The sequence below is a fragment of the Colletotrichum karsti genome (genome assembly GCF_011947395.1).
Source record: "Colletotrichum karsti strain CkLH20 chromosome Unknown Scaffold11, whole genome shotgun sequence".
NCBI classification, from domain to species: domain Eukaryota; kingdom Fungi; phylum Ascomycota; class Sordariomycetes; order Glomerellales; family Glomerellaceae; genus Colletotrichum; species Colletotrichum karsti.
In genome coordinates this window covers 628,911-654,159 of record NW_024065911.1, presented here as the reverse complement: position 1 = coordinate 654,159, position 25,249 = coordinate 628,911, and the positions used below count along the sequence as shown (strand labels likewise).

General features: G+C 51.7%; 9 protein-coding genes across 9 annotated transcripts; 5 read left to right on the top strand and 4 right to left on the bottom strand.

Moving 5' to 3' along the window:
- Positions 1-556: 556 nt before the first annotated feature.
- CkaCkLH20_04316 (uncharacterized protein) lies at positions 557-2,350 on the bottom strand (the record flags this gene model as incomplete). Its single annotated transcript, XM_038887035.1, has 2 exons — positions 557-1,751; positions 1,842-2,350. The coding sequence occupies 2 exons, from the start codon at positions 2,348-2,350 to the stop codon at positions 557-559; spliced, it is 1,704 nt and encodes a 567-aa protein (XP_038747739.1).
- Positions 2,351-5,519: 3,169 nt separating this feature from the next.
- Positions 5,520-6,677, top strand: CkaCkLH20_04315 (uncharacterized protein; the record flags this gene model as incomplete). Its single annotated transcript, XM_038887034.1, has 3 exons — positions 5,520-5,884; positions 5,952-6,276; positions 6,336-6,677. 3 exons carry the CDS (start codon positions 5,520-5,522, stop codon positions 6,675-6,677), a joined length of 1,032 nt encoding a protein of 343 aa, XP_038747738.1.
- Positions 6,678-7,632: 955 nt separating this feature from the next.
- CkaCkLH20_04314 (uncharacterized protein) lies at positions 7,633-8,820 on the top strand (the record flags this gene model as incomplete). Its single annotated transcript, XM_038887033.1, has 3 exons — positions 7,633-7,672; positions 7,732-8,334; positions 8,399-8,820. The coding sequence occupies 3 exons, from the start codon at positions 7,633-7,635 to the stop codon at positions 8,818-8,820; spliced, it is 1,065 nt and encodes a 354-aa protein (XP_038747737.1).
- Positions 8,821-9,544: 724 nt separating this feature from the next.
- CkaCkLH20_04313 (flavin-containing amine) lies at positions 9,545-11,043 on the bottom strand (the record flags this gene model as incomplete). Its single annotated transcript, XM_038887032.1, has 3 exons — positions 9,545-10,302; positions 10,360-10,660; positions 10,726-11,043. The coding sequence occupies 3 exons, from the start codon at positions 11,041-11,043 to the stop codon at positions 9,545-9,547; spliced, it is 1,377 nt and encodes a 458-aa protein (XP_038747736.1).
- A 2,394-nt stretch (positions 11,044-13,437) lies between these two features.
- Positions 13,438-14,265, top strand: CkaCkLH20_04312 (uncharacterized protein; the record flags this gene model as incomplete). Its single annotated transcript, XM_038887031.1, has 1 exon — positions 13,438-14,265. One exon carries the CDS (start codon positions 13,438-13,440, stop codon positions 14,263-14,265), a length of 828 nt encoding a protein of 275 aa, XP_038747735.1.
- A 111-nt stretch (positions 14,266-14,376) lies between these two features.
- On the bottom strand, positions 14,377-16,011 carry CkaCkLH20_04311 (pantothenate transporter; the record flags this gene model as incomplete). The annotated part of the gene is made up of 3 exons (XM_038887030.1): positions 14,377-15,144; positions 15,196-15,699; positions 15,754-16,011. The coding sequence occupies 3 exons, from the start codon at positions 16,009-16,011 to the stop codon at positions 14,377-14,379; spliced, it is 1,530 nt and encodes a 509-aa protein (XP_038747734.1).
- Positions 16,012-16,707: 696 nt separating this feature from the next.
- Positions 16,708-17,778, top strand: CkaCkLH20_04310 (proline iminopeptidase; the record flags this gene model as incomplete). The annotated part of the gene is made up of 5 exons (XM_038887029.1): positions 16,708-16,813; positions 16,876-17,157; positions 17,215-17,430; positions 17,489-17,599; positions 17,648-17,778. The coding sequence occupies 5 exons, from the start codon at positions 16,708-16,710 to the stop codon at positions 17,776-17,778; spliced, it is 846 nt and encodes a 281-aa protein (XP_038747733.1).
- Positions 17,779-17,942: 164 nt separating this feature from the next.
- CkaCkLH20_04309 (uncharacterized protein) lies at positions 17,943-19,562 on the bottom strand (the record flags this gene model as incomplete). The annotated part of the gene is made up of 1 exon (XM_038887028.1): positions 17,943-19,562. The coding sequence occupies one exon, from the start codon at positions 19,560-19,562 to the stop codon at positions 17,943-17,945; it is 1,620 nt and encodes a 539-aa protein (XP_038747732.1).
- Positions 19,563-21,623: 2,061 nt separating this feature from the next.
- On the top strand, positions 21,624-25,018 carry CkaCkLH20_04308 (putative flavin dependent monooxygenase; the record flags this gene model as incomplete). The annotated part of the gene is made up of 5 exons (XM_038887027.1): positions 21,624-21,709; positions 21,767-22,358; positions 22,409-23,125; positions 23,951-24,100; positions 24,158-25,018. 5 exons carry the CDS (start codon positions 21,624-21,626, stop codon positions 25,016-25,018), a joined length of 2,406 nt encoding a protein of 801 aa, XP_038747731.1.
- Positions 25,019-25,249: the final 231 nt, after the last annotated feature.

Sequence of the window (25,249 nt, the reverse complement as noted above, 5' to 3'; positions counted from 1 at the left end):
CCTAAGAGATGAGACGAACAATCTATGGGGACGGAGTTGGCAACCACGCTGCCGGATTACCGAATTATTTCAACACGAGCTATTAAATGGGCCTATATCCCTTGATTTTTGAAAGCCAGGACATGTTGTTGTATCAAAATTCTGCGCCTGTTTCGCAACACACCAACGAATCCCCGCCCTCCTGATTTTCCCGCGGACCTCAGGTGGCAGGTGATCCTATCGCACGAACCGCGGAGCGATACTTGAAAAGACACAGCCTCGGCCGGTTAAGCTTTTTGTTTAAGCCTACATCGTTGTTTTTTCGCCGGTTGTCACGACTCTGACTATGACCCTGGGAAACTTCTCGTCGGCCTCGTCGGAATCAAAGTTCAAGAGGGACGCGTGGTGACGCGTGGTCTGGAACGGGCGCAACTCGATGAGCATGATTCTATTTGTCGTCAGCACTTGAACCGAGCATGAAGCAATTCGCAAATATCACTTTTTTCGGCTGGAAATGATTGTTTACTGAGTGGTATCTAATAGCCTAAAGATGGCAAATTCGAAATGCTACGACTCTTCAGACGGTGTCCTCCGTACGCGTCCTCTTCAAAACCTTACTGAGTCCGAAATTGTTGCCGACGTCTCGTAAGAAACCGATCGGAGGGTAGACTTCTTTCTCCATCTCCTCGTATGCGGTAATTGCCGGTGCCTCCCAAACGAGGTCGACTTCCTCCGGCTTCAACCACTTCGTACCCTTGTAGAACTTCCAGAAGACGAACAGAACGGCCGCGAGGAAGACCATCGTGTAGTGGATGAAGAACGAACCCACATCAAACGGGCTGAAGGAGATGTACCCGTAGCATGTGACAATGACAATCATCGCAATCAAGCCGATGTACGCGCTGTATGGCTGAAACCGGCCAACGTAAGGTAGCTTGGAGCGGTGGAAGCCCTGTGCCTTGCAAGCGCGGTGGAAGCTGATGTATGTGATGCAGATGATGATGAAGTCGATGACGGTCGAGGCGGTCGTTAAAGAGATGATCCAGTCCAAGACCTTGGCGGATGAGCTCGACATTTGCATGAAAGAGAAGAAGGGGAAGATCATAACGACGGCTAGGCAGTAGATGGGTGCGCCGCTCTTGGTAGTCTTGGTCAGGAACTTAGGCGCCCTGCCCTCGAGAGCCAGACCGTAGAGAACTCTCGTCGAGTTGTACGTGCAGGTGTTGCCGGCCGAAAAGATAGTCGTGACCAGGAGTGCCGTCATGATATGCGGCAAGATACCGATTCCGAGGTTACCCATCGCGATGATGTACGGCGACGCTGCCGCGCTACCGGTCGAACCACTCTCGCCGCCGAAGATGGCAGTCAAGGTTGGGTCCTTGTGGCTGACGATGATGCCGGCGGCGATGGCGCTGCCGAAGAAGAAAATCCAGCAGCGAAGGTAGACCACCTTGTACGCCTGCTTCACGTAGATACGAGGGTGCTTCGCTTCTCCGACCATCATCGAGACGTACTCAGGGCCGACGCACGTGAAGGAGGCATACCACAGCGCAGCCAAGAAGCCTTCGAACTGTCCAAGACGGCCAGGACTTATATACTCGGCGAACGCACCGGCGGACCATGACCTGAAGCCATAGGCATCGTGCTGAGGGTTACCGCCCACCATCGTGACGAAGGTGAAGCAGAACAGCATGATCAGGAGAAGTACCTTGCCGCTGCAAAGGTAGAACTCCGCACTACCGTAGGTGCCAACGGCGAACAGGTTTAAGATACTGTTGCTCCAAAGGAGCTTTACTTAGTATGTTTTCATCTCTGGCTTTGCTTTAAATTGCCAAATAGTTCACACTCGACGAGAAACTCACGCGTATAGCGCAATGCACCCACAGCACACAGCCGCCACTGGAATTTGATCGCTCCAGTACGACAGCACCAAGGTGATTGCGACGATTTCAAACGGGACCATGAACACTTGGTAGAAGAAGAAGTTGTACCCGGCCATGAAGCCGAAGGCGTCGTCGACCCATTTGCCAGCGAGACGGACGAAGCCGCCGCTGACGGGCATGTAGACGGCCATCTCGGCCATGCAGTTGTTGCATAGCGAGAGGATGATGTTATAGATTCCAAAGGCGAGAAGCAGGCTGCCTGGACCGGAACGTTGCAGGGCGCCGCCGATGCTCACGAAGAGCGCGGTGCCGATAGAGCCGCCGATGGCTACGAGCTGGACTTGGCGGGTGCTGAGCCTGCGGTGGAGGCCGTCGGTCGAGGTGGCGAGGACTTGGGTGTCATTGTTGACTGAGTTGTCGGATCTGTCGAGGGACTTCTTTTCGCTATCGCTTGTTGGAGCGCTGGGCCGGTCTGAGAGAGTCGTCATGTTGAGCGACGGGAGAAGGAGGTGTGTCGAAGAAAGGATTTGCAAGATTGTTTGAGCCAGCCAAAGAAGTTTCTTGTAAAAATGAATTTTATTTGAGTTGACCTGCCTCAAAAGGTGGTGTCGGTTTCTCGGGCGTGCCGAATTCAACAAGAACCATAATTCTGGGTGGATTAGGCTGCCAACTTATACGTCGAGCTTGATGGCCACCCGAGACCTCAGCGACCCGAGCTTCAACTGTTAAAGACCCCTTTATTTACTACAGGAGACGCCGAGTATCCTTGTCTCATGTTCGAGGATAAGTCGGGAAGCCTCAGTATCAATGGAATCCTGACAACTTGGGAACGCAAGGAATCTCATTGGTTGAAAGCTCTGAAGTCGTCTTCATTCCGCAAGAAAAGGACTAGTGTATCGTCCTCACTTGCGTTGAGGTACGTAGCCTGCCTCTTCCGAGCCGACATTTGGCTTCGGATAAGCCTCAAAAGACGTCATTCTCGGGTTCAAACTGTGTTTCCCCATAAAAAGGCAGCCGACCCTTGGACCGAAGTGGATCTTCTCGGGCTGAGGCTATTCAGGTACGCTGGTCTAACCTATGGAAACGAACATGCGGGGACGACCAATCATAGAGATGGCCACTGAGACAGACATGTACCCTATCCTTGGGGCAGAAGCACTTACCCCGGATTTTCTTTGCCTGTCATTTCGCCATATTTCTTGATATGACTTGTGCATTCGCAGTGGAGAGCGCGGGATGAACCCCGGACGTTTTTGCGGCAAGGGACGGGTGGCTCTCATTCCGATTGCCGTTTTCGGAACGGTTTCAAGCAACCGTCTGCTGTACGACCGTTAAATACCGTAAGAGTAGTGGATACTGTAGAGCTCAAAGAGTTCATAAGTTCAAACTGGTCTGCATCTAACGTGTAGAGTGCCTATCTCGGGCTTTATTACTATGTTACGTTGATGTAGCGTTCATCAAAAGATTCAATTTCAGCATCAACAACAGTTCTGCTGCAAGCCTCATGAGATTTAGTTTTGCCGCGCCTCACATTGTCTTCGTCAAGATTGATTTCATGAGAAACAGAGTTCAACACTGCCAATATTTACATGTATCATGTGCGGTGTGTCTCATCGCCCTGTGGCATGTCATGCAAGCTGGGTATGGTTGGTTGGATAAGCCGGCAGATACGAAGCTACAGCCTACGGCCGTGAAGAATTGACTATTTCAGTAATGCTATCCGAAGGATCATGTACCGCGAGTGAGAAACCCTAGACAAAACCTCATCTAAGTCCCCGTGTGGGGTCACTTTGACCCAGAGGCAAAAGATCACATGCCCCTGACACTCACATCACGCACACATATATCCTCGAGTTGCTTGCAGCTCTGTTTAGGTATCATCTTGAGATAGCGAATATTGGAGGAACTCGCCGAACATCCCCGAGAGTAGTGCTGGAAGAGATACGCTTCGGCCACTCTCATACCGGCCGCGACCCAGCTATCAAGCAGACGAAGCATAGGTACTTCAGAGAGGAGTTCATCTCGCCTTAACGTTGCGATAGATAAGAAAGAGGTCGGGAGCTTTTGAAACCAATGGCACATTTACGATCGTATCACGGTGTCCAGTTATGAGTCAAGGCCAGCGGCAGCTCAGGATTGAGGACGAATCCAATAGATTGCTGCTATCGTCGCTCAGTGAGTGATAGGGCCGGTTGATATTGAACATGAAGCAGTTGCCAAGTCATCAAGGATGTGGCTCACCGATTATACAGTCATGAATTGGTCCTGGAACTACTGAGATGGCAAACGGACTGGCACCGGCTAAAGTGTTTTCAAGATACTTTCAGCTTTCTCGACCGCAACGTGATATCAATGTCACGTCCCCAATGCTGCTAATTGCCGTATTTAACTTGAATTTCAGGGTTTTGGAATGATGCTTGGAATGAAACTTCGCACAAACGGTTGAATTGACGGGCTGTGATAGAAAGATGCCCAACAGTTGACTGTAAACTTAGACTCACTGTCGGGCCTGCCGTAGCTGTACCTTCAAGTATCAAGAAACGCCCAGATTGATGGCTTTGTTAGGACGGATCCGGCTATTAATTCTCCCGCTCAAAAGTATTGCCGTATCTGATCCTGCAGTCTCAGTTTCGCGAAACGCAGATAAGCTAGATAAATAGTTGACGCATGCATCGTGACCGCAGCACAGCTGAGTCCATCCTCAGCTAGGGTACCACAATTTCCAGATCGCCGATCTACTCAAACGGAGCTCGACTCTCTCACTCTCAACATGAACAAACGAATCGCGTTGCATTGATTTTATTGGTGATGAGGGTACAATGATTGTATGTAGTAGCGTTGGCCTTTTCGAGATATGAAGTTGAAGGCTGCACGGGGCAGAAGACTCAGAATGGAAAGACAAATGAGACATCATCATTGTTTCTAGCCCGCGAATGTCTTCATGGCGTGATTAGAAGTGTCTATCTCTTACCTAAAGGTTTCGTTGCTCGTGCGGGGTGAACCAACATGCCCTCGTCTCGACACCTTCTCCTTCATCACCACAATGATGCCTTGTTGGATTTTGGTACAATTTCATTATGATTCATACGACATGGTGGCATAAACACGATATCTAGCAGTGTGTGCAGGTACAGGTAGGCAGAATGATGACCATCGCCGATAAAGGAGCTTAGCGACGTGGCCCACCCATATCGTGGCAGGTTGGGATGACACAACTCATGTTAGGTTTCTGATAAAAGCCCAGCCACTCATGTTTAAGATGTCTCATTAGAATATCTCAAAATAGCTAGTGCATCTCTTGTCTAGACTTTCGGGAGCGGCCTTCCTTGCTGACCCCGTGTTTCCCCCGCGTACATATCTTTAACCCCGCTCATGGCGGCCACACTGTCTCCACGTGAGACTCTATGCAATGCCCAAGACTAATCAACCCAGCCTAGTGATAGTAACTTCCAGACGAAATGGGAGGGCCGTGTCAAGTATAAAACAAATACAAGAGCTCCCTCCACAATTCATGATATCTTCATCCTCAGCAACCCTTGAGCCACAACTTCGATACACATTCCATCAATCAAGCCAGTTTCCAGCTTTCCAACATACCCCATCAACCCCGAACTCATTAGCCATCTTTTCCGAAGCTAAAACGAGGATCCAATCACAATGGCCGCCGAAGTCATGATGCCTGCAGCTGCACCCGCCGTGCTAGGCCCCAAGCTTAAAGAACCCATGCGTCCGACGAATCAGCTGCCGGACTTTCTCATTGAAGAGGCCCGGCGAGTTGAAAGGGTTCCCTTTGACCCAAAGAAGCACCTCAAGATCGCTGACCCGGAACGGATCTTCACCATGCAGGAGATAGGGCTCGGCGGACAGGGTATCTCGCCCGTTGCAGCGTCAGCCCCATTCTCCATCTTCACGCCGGAGGCCGTGGCGCAGATGAGAGCCGAGATCTTCAGCGAGCCAGTCCTGCAGAGTTGCCAGTTTGCGTCGGACTTTGCCAAAAACATGATTCGTGGTTATGGTCCCAGGTAAGCTTTCATGTTGATGTAGATGACCACGGTTTTGGGATCTGGCTGCTGATCGTTGGTGTTGCAGACTTTGCCCCTTTATCTTCGACGCATGGAACAGCCCCGAAGTCCTCAACGCAGTGTCAAAGGTTGCCGGCGTCGAACTTGTCCCGGCTATCGAATACGAAGTTGGCCACATCAACATCTCTATCAACAACGTGACGACTGAGTTGAGCACGGTCGAGAGCAGTGCCACGTATCTGGACGATGAATCCTCTGCCTTTGCATGGCATCGGGACAGCTACGCTTTTGTCTGTGTTACCATGCTTTCTGACTGCACTGGTATGATTGGGGGAGAGACGGCGATGCGGACGGGTAATGGAGACGTTATGAAGGTCCGTGGACCTATGATGGTAAGCCAACGGCCTTGATCTTGCGTCGAGAGCAGTTACTGACTTGTGCCTACTTCCAGGGCACCGGAGTTGTCATGCAGGGTCGTTACATCGAACACCAGGCCCTGAAGGCCAAGGGAGGCAGGGAGCGCATCAGCATGGTGACTGCTTTCCGCCCAAAGAGTCCCTTGGTCCGAGACGAGACGGTTCTTACTGGTTCTCGCCCTATCAGCACTCGGTCCGATCTCTACTATCAGTGGAGCCACTACCGTCTGGACGTGCTTGAGGAACGCTTGCGAGCTGGAGCCAAGAACCTCCGGGAGCGCGAACACGCCGGCCGCAAGTTTGACGTTGATGCTGCACGGGAGTTCTTGAACTTGCAGAAGCAGTTTTTGGAGGCCACCATATTGGAACTTGAATAGACATAGACGGGTCTATGCAAGAGATGGACCATTTATGGGGAGGGGGGTTGACGCAGAGAACGCATCATTATATCGGTGTCGGATGTTGGATGTCGTGAAGCCACTATGTAGGATCAAGCAGAATGAATAAATGAGACACGAAGAATCATCTTGACTTCAATAAAAGTTACTTTCTTCTCGACTGAGGTCCTGGAACCTGGTGGTTTATCGCTGGGGGTGGTGATCATATTTACAGCAACTTCCAAACAGTGTGAACAATTGCTTTGCAGATATATTGAGTGTTGTGTTGAATGCCAACGCGGAAATGATGATAGCAGTATTGCCGCAAAGACGTGCATTGCTCATATCACGTCGCCAAATCATCACCGGTGAAGATAGTGTCCACTGCTGCCTGATTCACCGAAAAACGCAGTGGAGACATGGATTCAATAGATAACTGATCTTCATACAAGGGTTACTACGGCGGTTTATCCGCCTCCAAGTCTCAGATGACGTGGAATAAACCTCAATAATGGTGCACGGCTGCATCGTTCCGTGAAGCTTGAAAGCATTGCTCAAGTGTAGATATGCGACCTGAAGTCCCGTTGAGCCGGGGCTTGGCGTGTTGCTCTCATTTGCTTTACCTTTCTAGGAATAGTCTCTGATAGCGGAGATATTTTGCGGCCAGGGAGACCATGCCGATCTCCGGAGGAGGGGCCGCGGCGAATGCACAAACCATGCCGTAAATCTTGACACATCGAAGTCGCAGACGTGGAGCGCTGGCAATGCGGGGAAGGCGAGATAAGGCCGCCATCCCCTCCTTGTCAGCTGGCTGCATGGGATGAGGTGGATTCTGTAGTCGGGGTTCTCTCTGTTTGCGTCAGTCCTGTTCCCCGCATCATGAACGTTTGCTTTGGTCTCAACACCTCCAAACACCAAGTCCTGAGCAAACCAGATTTGACTCGTTGAAGGCATCATGGTCCGGAAGAAGAGGAAATATGTGCCGAAGGTGAAGGGTATGTCACGGACAGTTTCGAGGAGTGAAGAAAGGACAACGAGCTGATAGGGCTGACAGGTTGCTATGAGTGCTCCCAACGCCGCATCGACTGTGATGGGACGAAACCGAGTTGCGCGAAATGTTCCACGCGCGGCATTCCATGTAGTGGCTTTGGTCCGACGTACAAGTTTCTCGATGGATTCTCGTCGAGGCGCAAGTCATCATCTTCGGTGAACAGGAGCGCTCTCTTGAAAGACGCCCTCGCTCAATCGTCATCAGATGCATCCTTCCGAGCACGGCTGAACAAGACTCAGAGAGATGCTGAGAGTGAAAACATACCCTACGACGATTGGGACAGACTTTACTGGGAAACCTCGCTTCTGGACTTCGATGATGCGGTCCAGCAAGCAGCTTTGGTCGATGCCTGCTGGCAAATGAGTCCCTGCATCAATGTCAACAACAGTGCCTGCGACGTTGTCGAGAACGAAGAAGTTCAGAATCAGGGCGAGACGCCTGAAGTTCCTATACTTCCTGAAAACTCCGGAGAACTCGAGGAGGTCGATGAGACAGTGTTCTCTCCCTCGACTACAGAAGCCTTGGATTACAAGGCTATCCTGAGATCGGCGACGCCAATGGACTTGAGCTTGCTCGAGCCGTGGAAAGAATTTCTGCTGACACATTGTAAGTTCCCGAGTAATTGCCCGGCGACCTCTGCAAGGCTGACTCAATCCTTCTCTGGTCAAAGTTTCCGACGCCATTGCACCGCAGATGGTGGTCGTCGATGATTGTTTCAACGGATGGAGACATATGATCTTGCCTCTCGCCTGGTCTAACGAGATGGTCATGGATGCTGTGATGGCGGTATCAGCATTTCATATTTCAGGAATAATCTCGGTTCAGTCGTTCGCCAACCCGGATCGACTGTATTCTCGTGCTATCAAACAGCTGCTCAGTCGGAAAGAGCTGGCGGATTGGGATGGAGAAACAAGGCAGATGGTCATCCTTGCTATTGTGGTTCTTCTTGTCTCTGTCATGGTCAATGGGTTGCCGGACTTTCCTATTGTGTTTCAAATGTTGGAATCAGCCATTGAAGCCGTGGGAGGGGAGGACATTCTCGCCGACGGGAGTGAGATGGGCGGTTTCCTGCTTAGGCAGATTCGCAAGTAAGTCATCGCTTTGTTTCGTGAATGAGGTTGTGCTCACCAAAGATCTAGAATGCGAGTCTATGCCGCGCCACTTCTCAGCCAAGATGCCGGGATCAACGCTATCATGTATCACGCCCGGGAGAGCTTCGATTGCCTGTACTACTACCACAGCTTGTACCCTGATTGCTGTTCCACATTTGATCTCTTGGCCGATCTACGCCAGCAGGCGTTCAATATTTATCTCAATCGAGTCTTGGAGGAAAGAAACAGGGTTTCCTCAGATGAACTAATTCTGTCTTACCAGAAAAGCCTAGAAAATTTCCCAGAAGGGGCCTTCGGCGAGCACGTCCTTGTGTGGTCGACCTTTATTGCCGCCCTGGAATGTCGCAACCGCGAGCAACAATCATTCTTTGAGCAGTTTCTGCTTCGGCAGTATCGTCGTAATAAGTTTATGAACATCTTGAGAGCGCTGGAACTGTTGAGGAAGGTCTGGTCGCAGACGGCATGTGGAGGCGAGACAAATTGGCCAGCTCTGATTCCAGATATGCGGGTTTTCATCATGTAGATAGATCCTTGTTGTATGTTTCGAGATGTGGGATTTGGTGTTTTGGGCATCTGGGCTGGTGGATTAAGTAAGGTAAATTGTATTATATCACATCACGAGCTCCAGGATGCTTCCTTATTTAGATGGATACGTACAATTTAATGTTCATTATCGTTAGATTGCCAAAGAAAGACTGGAAGGTTTACAAGTTGGCCCGCGGCGCTCGCTGAACAGCTTCAATGACCTCCTTAGCACCCTGCTCACCCGAGCACAGAGCTCCCTCCATGTAACCCTTCCATTCATTCGAATATTCCGTGCCAACGAAGTGGAGGTTTCCCACGGGCTTGCCGTAGACGTCGGCGTACTCCGTGTAGTGGCCAATCTCTTGAATCGGGGCTAACGCTCCCTTGCTGTACTGCTCGTGCTTCCAGATCTGATCGAAGACTTCGATGGGACGGAAGGCTTCCGAATCCGGACTGACATTGAAGATCTTGGCTACCTGCTTGATCACAACGGCGCGACGCTCGTGGGGATAGAGCTTAGACCAGTCCTCTCCGAACTTGCCATTGACGAAGCAGGTAAGGGAGAAGAAGCCTACCTCATCGACACTGGTGTCGCGACCCAGTGTGACGGGGCCCTCGTAACTCATGAAGAAGCCGTTGTAGCCAAGGTCCCTCCACCATGGCTTATCGTAGCAGAGGATAGCCTTGTTGTAGTGACCAAGCCTTGAGGAGTCGTTCACCTCTCGCACTCTGAGTGGAAGGTTGGGCGTGATGTTGATGTCGCGCATCATGGTACTGGGAATGGAGATGATAGCCTTTCTGCCGACAAATTTTTGGCCGTTGGTAGTAACCACGGTGACGTGGGTCTGAGCATTCTCGACAGAGGCGACTGGCGCAGAGAGGTGGATGTTGCCACGTCCGATCAAATCTGCGATGCCGTTTGCGATCTGCTGTGTGCCTGAATTTTGATATTAATACTTGGTATCAATCATCGCTCTTTTAATTAGATATTTACCTTTGTGTAAACGTTGATAGTTTCCGCCCGTCTTGTCGTCCGCGCGAATAGCAAACAGCCCCAAGTTACGCCGACAGTAATCGATGAACCAGGCTGCAGATTCCTCCGTAGACTCAACCCCGTGCATGACCTTCGCCCAAAGATTGACCATAGCAACCGTCTTCGGAAGAGCACCCAGGTTTCGCACGTACTGGTCCAGAGTTACATTGTCGTCTTCTTTCTTCGGAGCCTCCTTCGTCAAGGATCTGGCTTGAATGTGATCTCGGACGAATTCGAGGTTCTTCTTCTCCTCTGGAGTGAACTGAGATCGTCGAGTTAGTCATGGAAAGCCTCGACATGCTTCCGTAGAAGACGTAGTAGACTGACCTCGGGCGTAATACCAAAGGGAAACTCGATCCTGTCGCCCTTTGATACCTGCATAACCGCCTTTCCTACCAGTCTTTGCGCGACCATAGGGAGATTGAAACGTCGGATATACTTAGTAATTCGTGGTTGGTTGTTTTCATTCACCCAAGCAGCTCCGAGGTCTGCGTAACCGCGTCCTGATGCCAACGGCACACTCCATGTCTTGCCACCCACGCGGTCCCGAGCTTCGACGACCACGACGGAAAGGCCTGCCTGTTGAGCGGAGTAGGCAGCCTGGAGGCCACTGAGGCCGGCACCAACAACAACAACGTCAAACATGTTGAGAAAGTTCGTGAGAAAGTTCGATAGGGCGGTTTAGTAGTGAAGACCGAGAGGTACTGTTCCTGGTCAAGTCAATCGCTGAGAAAGAAGTACTGGATTCAAATCAGACACATCACAGGAAGTGCGGAGTCGTCGTAAATAAAGCAAGTCCATCGCAATGTTCTTGAAGTGAAATCGAGCATCAAGGTACGTACATTAGGAGTAAATGCTCACTAATTAGAGCTCAGTGGTCTCATATAATCCACCGCATTCTGGATCACAAAGCTGAGTGGCACCATGATCAGCCGAACACGAGCCACTCTATACCGAAATGCGCTTTGTTTGGGGAGCTCTGGCTGCTCTTTAGCTAGACCTCATGGTAGCTGATTTCCTATTTAAGAAAGGCAAGTGAGATACGCCGTTATATCCCACCCGGCCTCCGATCCGATCCTGGTCATCCGACCCATGAAGTATCAGAGGTTAATGATGCGGAGGAGTGGGGTCAGAACGCAGCGTCGCAGCGTTGCCCGATTTAGTAATGAAAATGAGAGAACCACCCACGCCTTCTCCGCAAAGTTGCCCCTCACTCCCCGCATTGAACTTCGGTCAGGATCCCGAGGCCGGTGCGTGGGAAGCCGAGATCAGTGTATGGACGCCGGCCCGGTACCGCCTGGGTCATGAGTGGCCGTCTACACAGCTATTAGAATGAATTCGGATGAGCAGACCGATGATTAGAGACTCAAACAGCTTTACATTCACTACATGTAAACCCGTTCCCTGCCGAAAGAAGTTGTCAGTGAAGAAGCCTCTAAGTCTTTCTCAGGACTGAGTGATATTGGTGACCTTCAGTCGATCTGTTTACAATATACGCCATATCTTCTTGTCTGTATCACTCACTCAATAACTAATTCGTTGTTCTTTCTCGCTTCGTTCCTCAAGCAATTAATGAAGTTGGAAGCTTCTTCTACCGTGGATGTCAACATATTTTAAAGACGTATGCGATAACTCTCGACTACTGCGCGATTGCCCCTCACGACATCTGCGACAAACCCTCAGCCAACCTGGAAGCCGGAACCTGTCCTAGAGCTACACCGAGATCATTGACTTGTTGCAACAGTTGAACCTGATCACGACTTGTACAGATCCAGCCATGCGACAGAACCGCACCGTCATAACCGACATCTACGCCTCTGTCCTGCTCTCCCAGCCAATACCTGCTAGTCTGCATGGAATTGAGGACAATGCGAACATGGCGGGAATATGCCGGCGTTGAAGCTTACCCAGAGCATAGACCTGTAATTGGGAAGGTGAAAATTTGAAAGTTCCAGCACAGAGAGAATCTCAGGGTGTTCAGTCGCGAGAGAATTAGCGCATAAGGATGTTCGAAAAGAAGATGTGCGTATCAGATCGAGAATTGTCCTAACGTAGTGGATGTTTGTTGCCTGCACTAATTATGAGTCGATTGCAGGGAAAGCAGAGGGTGGGCAAAGTTTGGTTTCCTTCGGGGTACGTGAGACTAAATACTTATCAGAGAATGAGTGCATAGACAAAAGCTCAAGTAAGTTCGTAATGGATGTAAGTTGAGCTCTTTCAGTGTGACAGAAAGCCTGGCATTTACCGGCTGGGGCAAATAATCGATCCAGTCTCCAAGGTTAAATAGCCACTTTGCGTGTCTAAACGTCATGACCGCTATCTGAGTGTTTCTGTACTCCCCACACGACAGTCTTAATCATCTCGCTTTGTTTTCAGTGGTAGCTTATATTCATGGAATCCTCTTACGTGAGGGCTCTCACCCAAATGACGGGTCTATCTTACTCAGTTGTTGTGAGTTCTGCCCGAGATATGTTCGACATATTTACCTGTGAGTGCTTGTCACAAGTGCATCGAGTCATACCCGAGTTTGGTGGCATGGACACCTGTTGAGAATAATGCTACAAGAGACACCTTATCAATAGAATTCAATAACAACATAGCGCGTTCGTCTCGAAATGTGACAGCGATGACAATTCAAAGTTCAATCCAGAGAGCCAATTACGAGCATTCCGAGCCTCTCTGGTCCAGACTCTCGGTCCGAGACGCCAGCCCCATGTCCTTGCGAGAATATCTCTATCCTTAGTCATGCAAAGTTTGTCCCTTCATTTGCACAGCAAATTGGTATATGTGATTCCGCGCAACCGAGGAAGCTGGAAATGACTTGGTAGTTGTTGTCATCAATCTTTCCAATTTCTCGTCACGTTGATGCTATCTCTTGAGCTTCCTCAAATAAGAAGCTCAAGTTTCTGAATATAAAGGCAGTATTTATGTAAGTTAAACGTTCATCGTATTTCTACTTTATCGAGAACACCTGAATCATGGCAAGGGTACAAACTAATTGGTGGTGTCCTGCAGTCCCCACGGCGAAGATTGCTCCAAATGGATCCCACAGGCAACTTCGAAAAGAGACATTCGTCGGAAGCTTCTCGACTTATGGATAAGGTTGGCAACTACCCACGAGGCGTGTGGTCTTGGCTCCCTGGTCGCTTCTTTGGAACTTCCAACTACACAGCTGTGGATGATCCGGGCGAGCCAGAAGACAACGCTGCCTCCCTGGCGCTGGAACTGAGAAAAAGGACAACATCTTTGCGGAGATGGCGCTGTATCTCAGCTGTTTTGACAGCTGCTCTTGTCCTTACTTGGGCTTTCGTCCCCGCGTCAACAACGGAACCTACGCCAGCACGATACCCTCAGCCCGATGAAGGAACCGACAATATCCTGAAGTGGATGAAAGAGGCCGAGACGGCCGACGGACACTACTGGTGCGGTCCAACAACCGAGGAGGCCAAGAAGCGAGGCTGCACTTTCAACAAACTGCACAACAGATGGATGTCACCGCACTGCGCGGCGGACTTTGAGCCTGCCCGAGATGCCGTCTTCGAAGCACTAGATGGTGACGTGCCGGAATTTGTTTTCTACAATGACGAAGATGGAAAGCCTGGGGCCAAATTCAGCGAGGAGGAATTGAACAACCTCGATATCTTGACTCCGGCATGGACTACGGTCGGGCATCACATGACGCACTGCATGTATCTGCTTCTCCAAGCTGCCGCCTCGCTGAATCTTGGGACGAAGGCAGACATGGTCGTTCACGCATGGGAGCATGCTGGTCATTGTGCGAGCGTCATCATGAATATAACCAAGACGGCACCAGGATGGCAAGATGTCGCAAGTTTTGGACATACTCAATCCGGCGTCTGCTGGTAAACCGGCATTTCCGCATGGCTTGAAGTCCAACATGTAACACGCGTTTTGCATTCGAAGAATTACATTACTCTATATCGAGCTACGATGACTCATATCAAAAGACTATCTCTTCTAAGCTTCCTCGCTGTCGCTCTCGTGGGTGCTAACTTTCACCCTGGACTCCCGCCACTTCTCGAACAGGGGCAAACCAACACCCGTCCAGACAGTCAGCGCGACCACAAATGCAAGCGCGCTTTCCCATCCGTGAGTCTTCGCGAAAGCTGGAGCTTGTCCACTGGGCATCTGCAACTGTTGGAAAGGGATGACTACCGCCTGGCCGACTGATACCATGAAGCCGAGCACAAAGGCGCGCTTCTGCTGGTCACCTCCGCATGCCTCATTTGCCCAGCCAGCCAGAAGTGGCGTGTAGCAGCCGTAGCAGCCGGCAAGGATGAAAACTGCCATCCGCAGCATGTGGGGGACGGTCCACGCCGCAAGGACAGCGTACACGAATGTGAGTAGGCAGCCGACGGCGAAGCAGACGGGACCGCGGCGGCCGATTTTGTCGGCGATGTAGCCCGTTGAAACCATGAAAACGAAGTTGATGGCGCCGACGCAGGTGGGGATGTTGTTGATCTCGGGTACCGTGTACATCTTGGTCGACTTGAGGTAAAGCGTAAAGTATTGAATGATGTAAGAGCCGCAGGTGAGTGTCCAGAAGCAGTAGGCTGCTGTGAATGCGTAGACTTGCCATGAGCCGAAGACACGGCTTATGACGGACCAGTTCATCTTTCCGACGGGCTTGCGGCCTTCTTCTTCGATACGCTGGCGCGCGCGCTCCTTCTCCCAGTCGTTGAGGTAGAACGCCTGAGTGGTGTGAGGCGTGTCGGGGAAGCAGATCTGCATAGGGTTAGCAATTGTCATGAGTTATTGAGGAGACCGAACACATACAACGCCGTAGATGACGACAGGGATAGCCAAGATGAAGTCGAAGATGAAAAGCCATCTCCAAGCTGATAGGCCTCCTTTACCGCCCATGCCGGTGTACAGGGCCGACTGGAGGTAGCCGGAGAACATTTGGCCCAAAACGCCGCTCATGACGAAAAGACCGGAGCGACGGGCAAGTTCACTCTTGCGATACCACGACCCGAGTGTATACATGACTCCCGGCCAAGCAGATGACTCAAATAAGCCAATAAAGAAGCGCAAGACGTAGAACTGATGAGCGCTGTTGCACTTGAAGAGAAACAGAACGAAAAGCGACCACACGAAGAGACAACCCGTAAGCCAGAAGCGCGGACGAACGACGGTGATGATGAGGTTGGCAAAGCTTCCTCCAATAATTGTACCGATGTTGAAGTACGTGTTCATCCATGAGAGCTCGTTGCCAGGGCCGAAGCCAAGCTCCTCCGACATGCCCGAGACGTAAGCATTGGATATGTTGTTTTGATCGAGCTGGTCAATAAGTTTAGCAATATGAATAAAAAAGCTCCGTGGGTGTCTAAGTACCTGCTTGATGAAATACATCAAACATCCGAAACTCAAAAGAAACCAATCCAGCTTGAAGATCAGCTTCTTCTCTTCGGCCGACGTGCCTGGCTCATGCCAGTGGAACCACCCGGCCGCTTCTGGCTCTTGTGGGGGCTCCGGCTTGCTGTCGGCAGCGGCAGAGACGGACGTCGTCGAAATGCCATCTTTGTCGTGGGGCCGGTCGACCGGGTCTACCGCCGTGATCGCGTTGGACGCGTTGTTGTCGAGATGCGCCATCTTGGCTCAGTTGTTGGGCAGGCGGATCAGCAACAAACAAAGTTAAGACGGAACGCCGCACGCGTGGGACTCAGCGCTCGCCGAAAAATGCAGCTCGGTGAGGCATTCAACCAGGAGGTGACGGGCTGAGACTGGGCGGAGGAATCTTTATGAAAGTGTATGCCCTGCCCCTTGCTGCTTGCTGGTTCTGGAATCGGTCGATAGCCCGAAAACGATTGGATAACGAGTTTTTCTGGGTCGAGCACGCGATCGTCTTCCTGTGCAGAGACATTTTACAAAACCCGGCACTTGGGACAATATTTTGCGTCGGCACGAGGCGGTGGACCTCTTCCTTCTGCGGTGGTATCGGGGAGGGGCCTTCGTCTTTACCGCTTTGGGTAGTTTTGGTCGGGTGTCGTCCGGTTCGATGGCCCGGTTGTTGGACCCTTACTCGTGAACCCAGCATTTCCCGGCTTGTCTCCCATTCGCCTCCTGAGGTACCAAACCCCGCGGCTTGGGCTGATTGCGCGATAAGGTATCTTAGGTGACGGCACCGCCACGGCTCATCGAGTATCTAAACTGTACTACGTGATACGGTTAGTCGTTTGTGATTCAAGCCTCTCGTTCGAGTAAGCTCCCTCTGAATCCAGTCGCGGCATAGCCATAATTAGCCAGCCGACTCACAACAGTCACCCTTCGTTGCCCCTCATCTTGCACATGATGGTCGAATTCGTCAATATCAACGGCGCTAAACTGGCATATCGCCTGGCCGGCCCAGCAGATGCGCCTCTCATGATCACGTTGCACGGAGGTCGAGGAATGGGTAGGCTCTTGCTACTATGCCGCCATAGACCGAGAAAACAGTTGGCTAAACAACTGCTGTAGGTGATCACAGATCGGATTTCAAGGTCTACAGCCAGTTGAGCGACAAAATTCGTGTCTTGTCCTTTGACTACCGTGGACATGGACAGAGCTCTCTCACCAAGCCTTACACATTTGAGCAAATTGTGGACGACATCGAGGGCGTGAGGCAGCACTTTGCTGGAGACGACCAAGTCATCATCTGCGGCGGCAGCTTTGGGGGTTTCCTAGCACAGCATTATGCGATCAAATATGCGCCTCGTGTATCACATTTGGTTCTTCGGGGGACCGCTGCATCTCATCACCGTAAGGTCTCTCACTTCCTGTCACCACTCTTTCACACCTCTGACAAATTTCTCTTAGATGAGGCAGGCGCGATCAAGACCCTTGAGGAGAGGATACACAAAGTTCCCAGTTTCTCAGTCGACATGCTTCGCAACAAGGTATTCGGGGCTTACGAGAGCGACCGCGAGTTTCAGTTGATTTATTTTGCCATGATGCCGCTCTACCGTGAAGTATTCGACCCGGACGCGGCATTAAAGAGCAACCTCGACGGCGTCTATGTGGCAGACTCGCATAGTGAGTCCCGACTTGATTGCGGTGGGATCTCAGCGTGAAGAGCTAACAAAGCATGCAGACGATCTCTACTCCGAGAAGGAGAAATACTTTGATTACACAGAACGGCTTCCGCAGATTACAGCCAAGACGTTGGTTGTAGTCGGTGACAAAGACTGGATTTGCCCTCCAGGTACGTTTTCTCCCATGAGCCTGAACACTAGCACTAACTCGGCACAAGAAAATTCCAAATTGATCGCCGAGAAGATCCCGGGAGCTGAGCTGTTCATGGTTGAGGGCGCGAACCACGGAGTTCACGCCGAGAAGCCCGAGGTCGTGCTCCCTAAGATCCGGAGTCATTTGAATATCTAAGGTAGATATTCACTTGGCGAACCTCTTGTTTTCAGCTTTGCTATCACACCAGCGCTAGCCAGTAACCAGGTCACAAACACTCTATACTCTTATTACGTGCTATGGTTGAGTGAAAAGCATGGTATCTTCAAGCAAGAGCGCACCGCTAGACAAATCATCAAACATCACAAAAAGCCCAGCTCCAAAGAGCCCCATCCGTAATCCATAGCCGAATCCTCATTACCCACGGCAGCAGAGTGTCTCGTCGGCCCTGTGGGTGAAAAGGCAGCTTGACCCCTGAAGCCTGTTGTCGGGGGAGGTTGACCAGCGCAATCAGCGGGCCACTCGTGGAAGGCATAGCAAGTAGACTTTCCAAGGACCTCTTGCATGAGAGCTACCAGCCCGGTGATGATCGGGCGTACCATGGCCTGATATGACTCTCTCGAAGATGTCATTTGACCGTTGTTGGCGTAGATGTTGTTGCTTGTACTGGGGAAGTGTAGAGTGGTGTATCCGTTGTTCGGCACTCCGGAGATCAGACTCATGAATTGGCGGAAGACATGGGCAGCCTGTCGCGCGTGCGACCAGCCTTCAGGAAAGGCCTCGAGTATGCTGACGATGACAGCTACCTCGTCCCTAGCTGAGAAGGATGTGCACTCTGCGGCACAGGCGATGAAGCTGTGGATCAGGACCAAGCCTACAGGAAACAAGCGACATAATGTGACGCGATTCAGCGGTAGCTGACGCTGCTGAAGTAGAACCGAGGTGGACTGCAGGTGCTTTTGCGCGAAGCGAAGGAGCTCAACTGCTGAGACAATGGAACCGCAAGAGTTGAAATGACAAGGATAATGAAGTAGTAACAGGAGGTGGTAGTAGCGTGCGCTTAACCATGTTACGGAGTTGTGAATGGGTACGTTGTCAGGTTCCAGGGGAGATACAAGACAGCCGTTGCTATACCAGTTCTCGATCTCGGATCTGATGTTTTGCACAATTGCCCGACGATCTGCCTGTGATAGGGCGGCAACCTCGGATTGCTTTCGGGTATGAATCTGACGGAGGATGCGGTCTTCCAACTGTCTCAGCTGGATGACGTGTCGATTTGTCTGGAGGATGGAAGCAAAGTGTTGCCTATCTGGGGAAGCAAACTCCTCGATGGTCAATCCGGGCAAAGGGACATCCATATTCTCGTCTATGAGCGCGACAGGTAGACCAAGTGAGATGGCCATCATCCGATCGAGGACATAAATACTCCAGTATAGACGGTGACGTAGCTCGATGTCCATTGCGGAGAGGGACTTATCCTCTGACGACCTGCGACTGAGGCCCAGCAGCATTGCCTGGCGGGACACTATGCCTGCAATTGACCATGTCGAAATGCCGTTGGGGTCGAAGAGGGAGTATAAAGCCACCAGGACAAGAATCTGAATGGATTCGAGGTCTTCTCGTGCTAGACACTCCTGAATGATGTCGGCATACGCAACGTCGAACTTCGAAGTAGTGTCGTTGGGTATCTGCCCAGCTCTCTGAAGGGTAGTGCATCCAATTGCCATGATGAGATATAACAGAGTTGTGTCTGAGTCTCGATGTCGTTTTGCCGACTCTCCCAGGTTTTCGAGGTCTCGGAGAGCCTTGGTCCTGTTCACAAAGGGATATGCCCGATTCACGTTCCGGAAGTAGGCGTCTACAAACCGACGAGCTATGGCGTCTCGTGGCAGACTCGAAGACGAGAACCCCTCGTCGTTGCGGATGGACTCAATGCCAAGAATTCTTCCCGGTTCTGGCGCTGGTTGGAGCAGTGCTCGCATGTGGTCACGGCCCCTTGATGAAGGCGACTCAGAGTCGACGTTCACTGCCAAAGACCTCTGGTCGAAGACCACGGATCCGGCATTTCCATGCGATGGGTATGCATCTCTTGCCTCTCCACGATTGCTTCCACCACTGACGGACCCCGGCGTGGCACCATTTGCCGGTGTGGTCGGATTAATATCCAGTTGTTGACCATGATGCTGTGAAAGAGCTCCGGGTGAAGAGCCTATCAGCGACGCAAGGTCCGTACCCGTTTCCAAAGCTTCAACTCCACCGCCAGATACGCTTGCAACCGGGATACTGTCGTTGATGAACCGCGTCAACCACTCAATACGCGCCCGTAGATGGTGTGTTTGAGCAGCCGTGGAAGCGGCGGGAGTAGAAAACGAACACTTGTGTCCAGCATTGGCACAAAGCGTGCATACAGGGAAAGTTCGGGAACATTTCTTCTTGAAGCTGCGGCAACGATCGCAAGCTGGTATATCGCGAGCGGCCTTGGGAGATGAGGCCGAGGCCGCCGCAGTCACAGAGGCGGAGGCATTGGCGACATTGGGAGCTGCTCCAACAGGAGGGATTACAGGAGCTCCAGAGATCGGACTTGGCAGTATCGATGGCGTCGGGGGTGGCAGAGCTGTCGTTACTGCTACTGCTGATGCCGTATCTGAAGTTGGGACATCGGGAACAATATCCGAAGCTCCCACAGACGCTGTCGTTGCTTGCGGCGGCGGCAACGAAGCGCGAGGCAGAGCGGGCGGAGAAGCCGAACGACGCAAAGTGGATGGAGACGATGGGGATGTTCGTCGGACGCGGAAACGGTGGATGTTGGATCTGATCTGTTCGGGCGACATTGCGACTGGTGTCGGTGATGACGGCGAGAGGCCGACGCGGCGCCCGTCTCGAGTCGGGGGGAGAATCGATCGGTCGGTCACTGTGCGCGGTCGCGTCGCATAAGGGGGACCAAGACAGGATTGCTTGGGAGTCGTGGGGGCGATCTGGGTCGGGGATATCTCCGCTATTATGCTGAGTTGGAGCAGTTCATGGCCATGTCGATTCTTCAGCGATGATCTGGTATGCTGCTGCCGTATGGATTCTCTATCTCTGTCACGTATGTCGACGTAAAGTGAGCGATATCACAGCAGAGAGCAGACTTCTCTACCTCCTCCTTCCCCCCTTTGAGCGTTACAGTCCAGCCAGGCTGTCCAGTCCGCGCAGGATGATCCGATAACAAATTTCTTCACTGGGCTCTGGGCCGGCAGCTGGCACTACCCAGGCATTTCGGCAGTGACTTTAATCGCAATCAGCAAAAGCAGGACTCGAACGGGCGCAGAGCACGCAATCTCCATGGACTCGGAGAGATGGACGAATGAGAAATCTTTTCAGGGAAATTCATCCAGTAGATGGCCCTTGTTGGCCCCGCCAACGAGGATGCGTCATTCGGAGATAATATTGCTAAAGAATTATGTTCCTACTGAAGAGTGAGCTGCCCAGAGTGAAGAGATGTGTGACGGCTTATCGTCAACACTTTGAGAATGAGACACAGCGCAAATGAATAAGAGGAAACCTCTGCCAAGAGACTCAGTTGTAAGACCGGACGTATCCGTATATCACTTGCATGAGATCGCTGTTCATCCCAAGAGCTCGCTTGTGACAGGCGTGAGTAAATGATGCGTGTATGCAATAGCGTCCCACCCCTGAGCACTCACACGACTCATACAAAAACACTGGACGCCAGTCGGGCCAAGGCCGACCGTTGTCGGTCGCTGTGGTCGACTCACCATCCCCGCGGGCCATTCGTCCGATTGCAAATCATGGTGCAGAGAACTGAAGTTGCTCACTTCTACCGAAATCTGGAGATATGGGAATGTAATCGCCTGATGTCCATACTGCAGACCCGACGGCCTTTTGCGACTGCTTGCTCATTTAAGTCCGTCATCTCCTCTTTCCACAGGCTTTCTCCGAGGTTTTCACCGGTGCTGCGATACCCCTCATCCTCATCAGCACCTTTCCACGGTTCCTATTCCGAAGGCCGCTCCGCTCCGAATCGGACAACCCCCGCAGTCATGTCGCCGATTTATATGGAGGATAAGCTCAGTGTCGACCGTGTCGCCGTCATCGGCGCCGGGCCGTGCGGTCTCGCCGCTGCGAAGTAACCCGTCCTTCGTCCGAACCCTGTCGATGGCTGACACTAACCTTGATTTGATAGATACTTCTTGGCTGAGAAGAAGTTCTCAAAGGTGCAAATCATCGAGCAAAGAGATACTGTTGGTGGCGTTTGGACATACAGCTCCTTGAACGTCATCGACAATGATTTCAGCATCCCCAGGACACAGCCGACGAGGAAACCGGACACGGCAATCGCTGTAGAAGGGCATAAGGCCAAGCAATTCGTCTCTCCTGTTTACGATTACTTGGAGACCAATATTCCGCACACTCTGATGAACTACTCCGACACAAAGTTTCCCTCGGATGCGTCCCTGTTTCCGCCTCACCAGGTGGTGAAGAGATATCTGGAGGACTATGCCAAAGAGCTGGAGCCCATCATCTCGCTGTCCACGCAGGTGTTATCGCTGAAGAAAGTGCGAAGTGCGAACCAGGTTTGTTGGGAAATTGAGACGCGCGACCTCAAGACGAATGAGACAAGCAAGGCACAGTTTGATGCGGTCATGGTTGCGAGCGGGCATTACAACGATCCCTTCATCCCAGATATTCCCGGCCTCGCCGACTTTGACAAGGCGCATCCGGGCTCAATCTCACACTCAAAGTTCTATCGCAATGCCTCCCAATATGAGGGAAAGGTGAGAGCGCCTAGGCGACATAAGTATTCAGTGCTAACACACCTTCGCAGAAGGTCATCATCGTCGGCAACTCGGCCTCCGGTATCGACCTGAGTGCGCAGATCTCGACAGTCTGTAAACTGCCCATCATCGTCTCTGAAAAGACCGTTCCCAACACGCCGGCTGAAGACCGCTCATCATGGGCCAAGATGGTACCCGAAATTCTCGAGTTCATCCCCGAGGGCCGCAAGGTCCGCTTCGCAAACGGCGAGACCGAGGCGGACGTCGACGGCGTGGTCTTCTGCACGGGTTACTTCTACAGCTTCCCCTTCCTCCGCGACCTCTCCCCGCCGGTGGTCACGGATGGTGCGTACGCTCGCAATCTGTACGAGCATTTGCTCTACATCGACGACCCGACGCTGGCCTTCGCAGGCATCCCGCAGCGCATTGTTCCGTTCCCCGTGGCGGAAGGGCAAGCGGCTTGGGTTGCGCGCGTGTGGGCTGACCGGCTGCGACTCCCTAGCACGGCTGAGATGAGAGAGTGGGAGACGAAGATGCTCAAAGATAAGGGAGAAAGCAAGATGCTACACAATCTCGCATTCCCGAAGGACCTGGAGTATATCAACATGCTTCATGCGAGGAGTCTCGAGGCGGACAAGCGACCTGATCTTGAGAATGATGGTGTCGGTAAGATACCTCCGTTCTGGGATGATGAGAAGAGGTGGACGAGAGAGCGATTCCCTCTCATCAAGATCGCGTCGCGAAAGCTGGGCGAGAAGAGACACGAGGTTACAACGCTGGAACAGCTTGGTTTTGATTACAAAGCTTGGAAGGCCGGGCTGAGTGAGGAGGAAAAGTTGTTATGAGAGGAAATGAGGAAATGAGGACGTGAATGAGTTGTACGGCATGCTGCATGATTAGAAATGATAGAGATCAGTAGACATTTCAAGGGTGTTCATCGTGGGAATAAACGGCGGATCGCCCGGTCGCGCAACGGCTTGACTCATGGTTCTTCGGACAGCTCATGGCGTTGAGCAGCCAAGATCGTAGCGTAAGGATTCTCGATCCCACGGACGAACAGGTCTCCTTCATCTCCACAGTCTGTTCTCACAAGCTCGCTGCATCCGACGCCACCGTAAAATACCCAGACCACGAGTTCACGAGGGACATCGACAGTGGGGGCTGACAAATGATCGTCTGCTTGTCAAGCAACGACAAACCGCAGACAGCTTCCACTACCGCGCGCGAAGACAATTGTCGGAATTCCGACCCGCGCGGTATGAACAGCGCATTATTCGGATTGCCTGCGGGGAAAATGGGGAATATGCTAATTTTACGTCACCAGCCGCTGCTGTTGCTTTGACGTGCTCGCTGCAGTACCACATGCGACGCGCTTCGGACCCCTCTCTCCAGCGGAATACTGACTAATTGAACATCCCGTCGGCTTCATATCTGTACTTCATAAATGACCCCCTCAACCCCATGATCCACCCGTTATTGTGAAGTATCTCATACAGTTTATTTCGGAGTTTCGAATTACCCAAAATGAGCGAAGAGGTTCGTGGAATGGTGTTGCGAACTGAGATGTTGCGGCTAACACGGTTTCTTGACAGAAGGACCCCATCAAGTACCAGCCCGGCAAGGGCGGAGGCTTTGAGCGAACCGAGGCCCAGTTTCGCAGCTTCATCACCAAAGATCCCAACTCGAAGTTTCCTGCTGAAAAGGGGCGGTATGCTCTCTATGTTAGTCCTGGCTGTCCGTGGGTAAGTTCATATTATCTTTGACCGACGACATGACTTCAGCGTTGACTTGCATTTCAGTGTCACAGAGTGATGATCGTTCGCGCTCTCAAGCGCCTTGAAGATTACATCGATCTCTACATCGCCGACATGGGCATGGGAAAAGAGGGCTGGCACTTCACGGATAGCCCCGAAGCCGCCAAGCTCGGCGTTCTTCCCAAAGATCCCGTGTATGGCTTCAAGACCGTCAAGCAGCTCTATCAAAAAGCCAGTCCTGGCTATGATGGTCGTGTGACGGTGCCTGTTCTCTGGGACAAGAAGACACACTCTCTTGTCAGCAATGAGTCGAGCGAGATTATTCGCATGCTGTATACTGAGTTCGACCACCTGCTTCCCGAGGAAGATCGGGAAATCAGCAGGCCAGGTGGCGGGCTGTATCCCGAGAAGTTGCGAAAGGACATCGACGAGATTAACGATTGGGTGTATCACACCGTAAACAACGGCGTCTACAAATGCGGTTTTGCCTTCATGCAATCTGCTTATGAGGCCAACGTCGACCATCTATTCCAGTCGCTGGAACGTTTGGAGGACATACTCAAGAATCGGCCATTCTTGCTTGGAGATCAGATCACGGAAGCAGACGTCCGTCTGTTCCCGACCATTGCCCGATTTGATGTGGCTTATGTGCCCATCTTTCAATGCAATCTCGCCACCATTCGGAACGACTACCCGAATCTGCACCTGTGGTACAGGAGGCTCTACTGGGACCAGAGCGAGAGGACGCATGGTGCCTTCTTCAAGACTACTGATACTTGGATCTCTCGATTTAAAGAAGGATACGGAAACGCCAGATATCGGGTGTTAGGAATTGAGGGGCCTCTGATCATTCCGAAGGGCCCACGGGTCTTGATTCACGAGCTGAGCGAGGAGGAAAGGCTGTAAACGAGCCCATTGTAGCTCAGGTTTAGCGACATGCGATGTTTATGCACAATTAACGGACTTTATATCGACTCAACAGAGTGTCAGTGTCATTGAAGAATAGTAATTGACAAAAGAAGGTAAGCTATACATTCGAGAAGTAGGATGTTCCGGACTCCAATCCATTCGTGTATCCGCGCCGCAGAACCAGTAGCCCCCTCTATCATCACCGATGGAAGTCCAAGCTTCATGTCC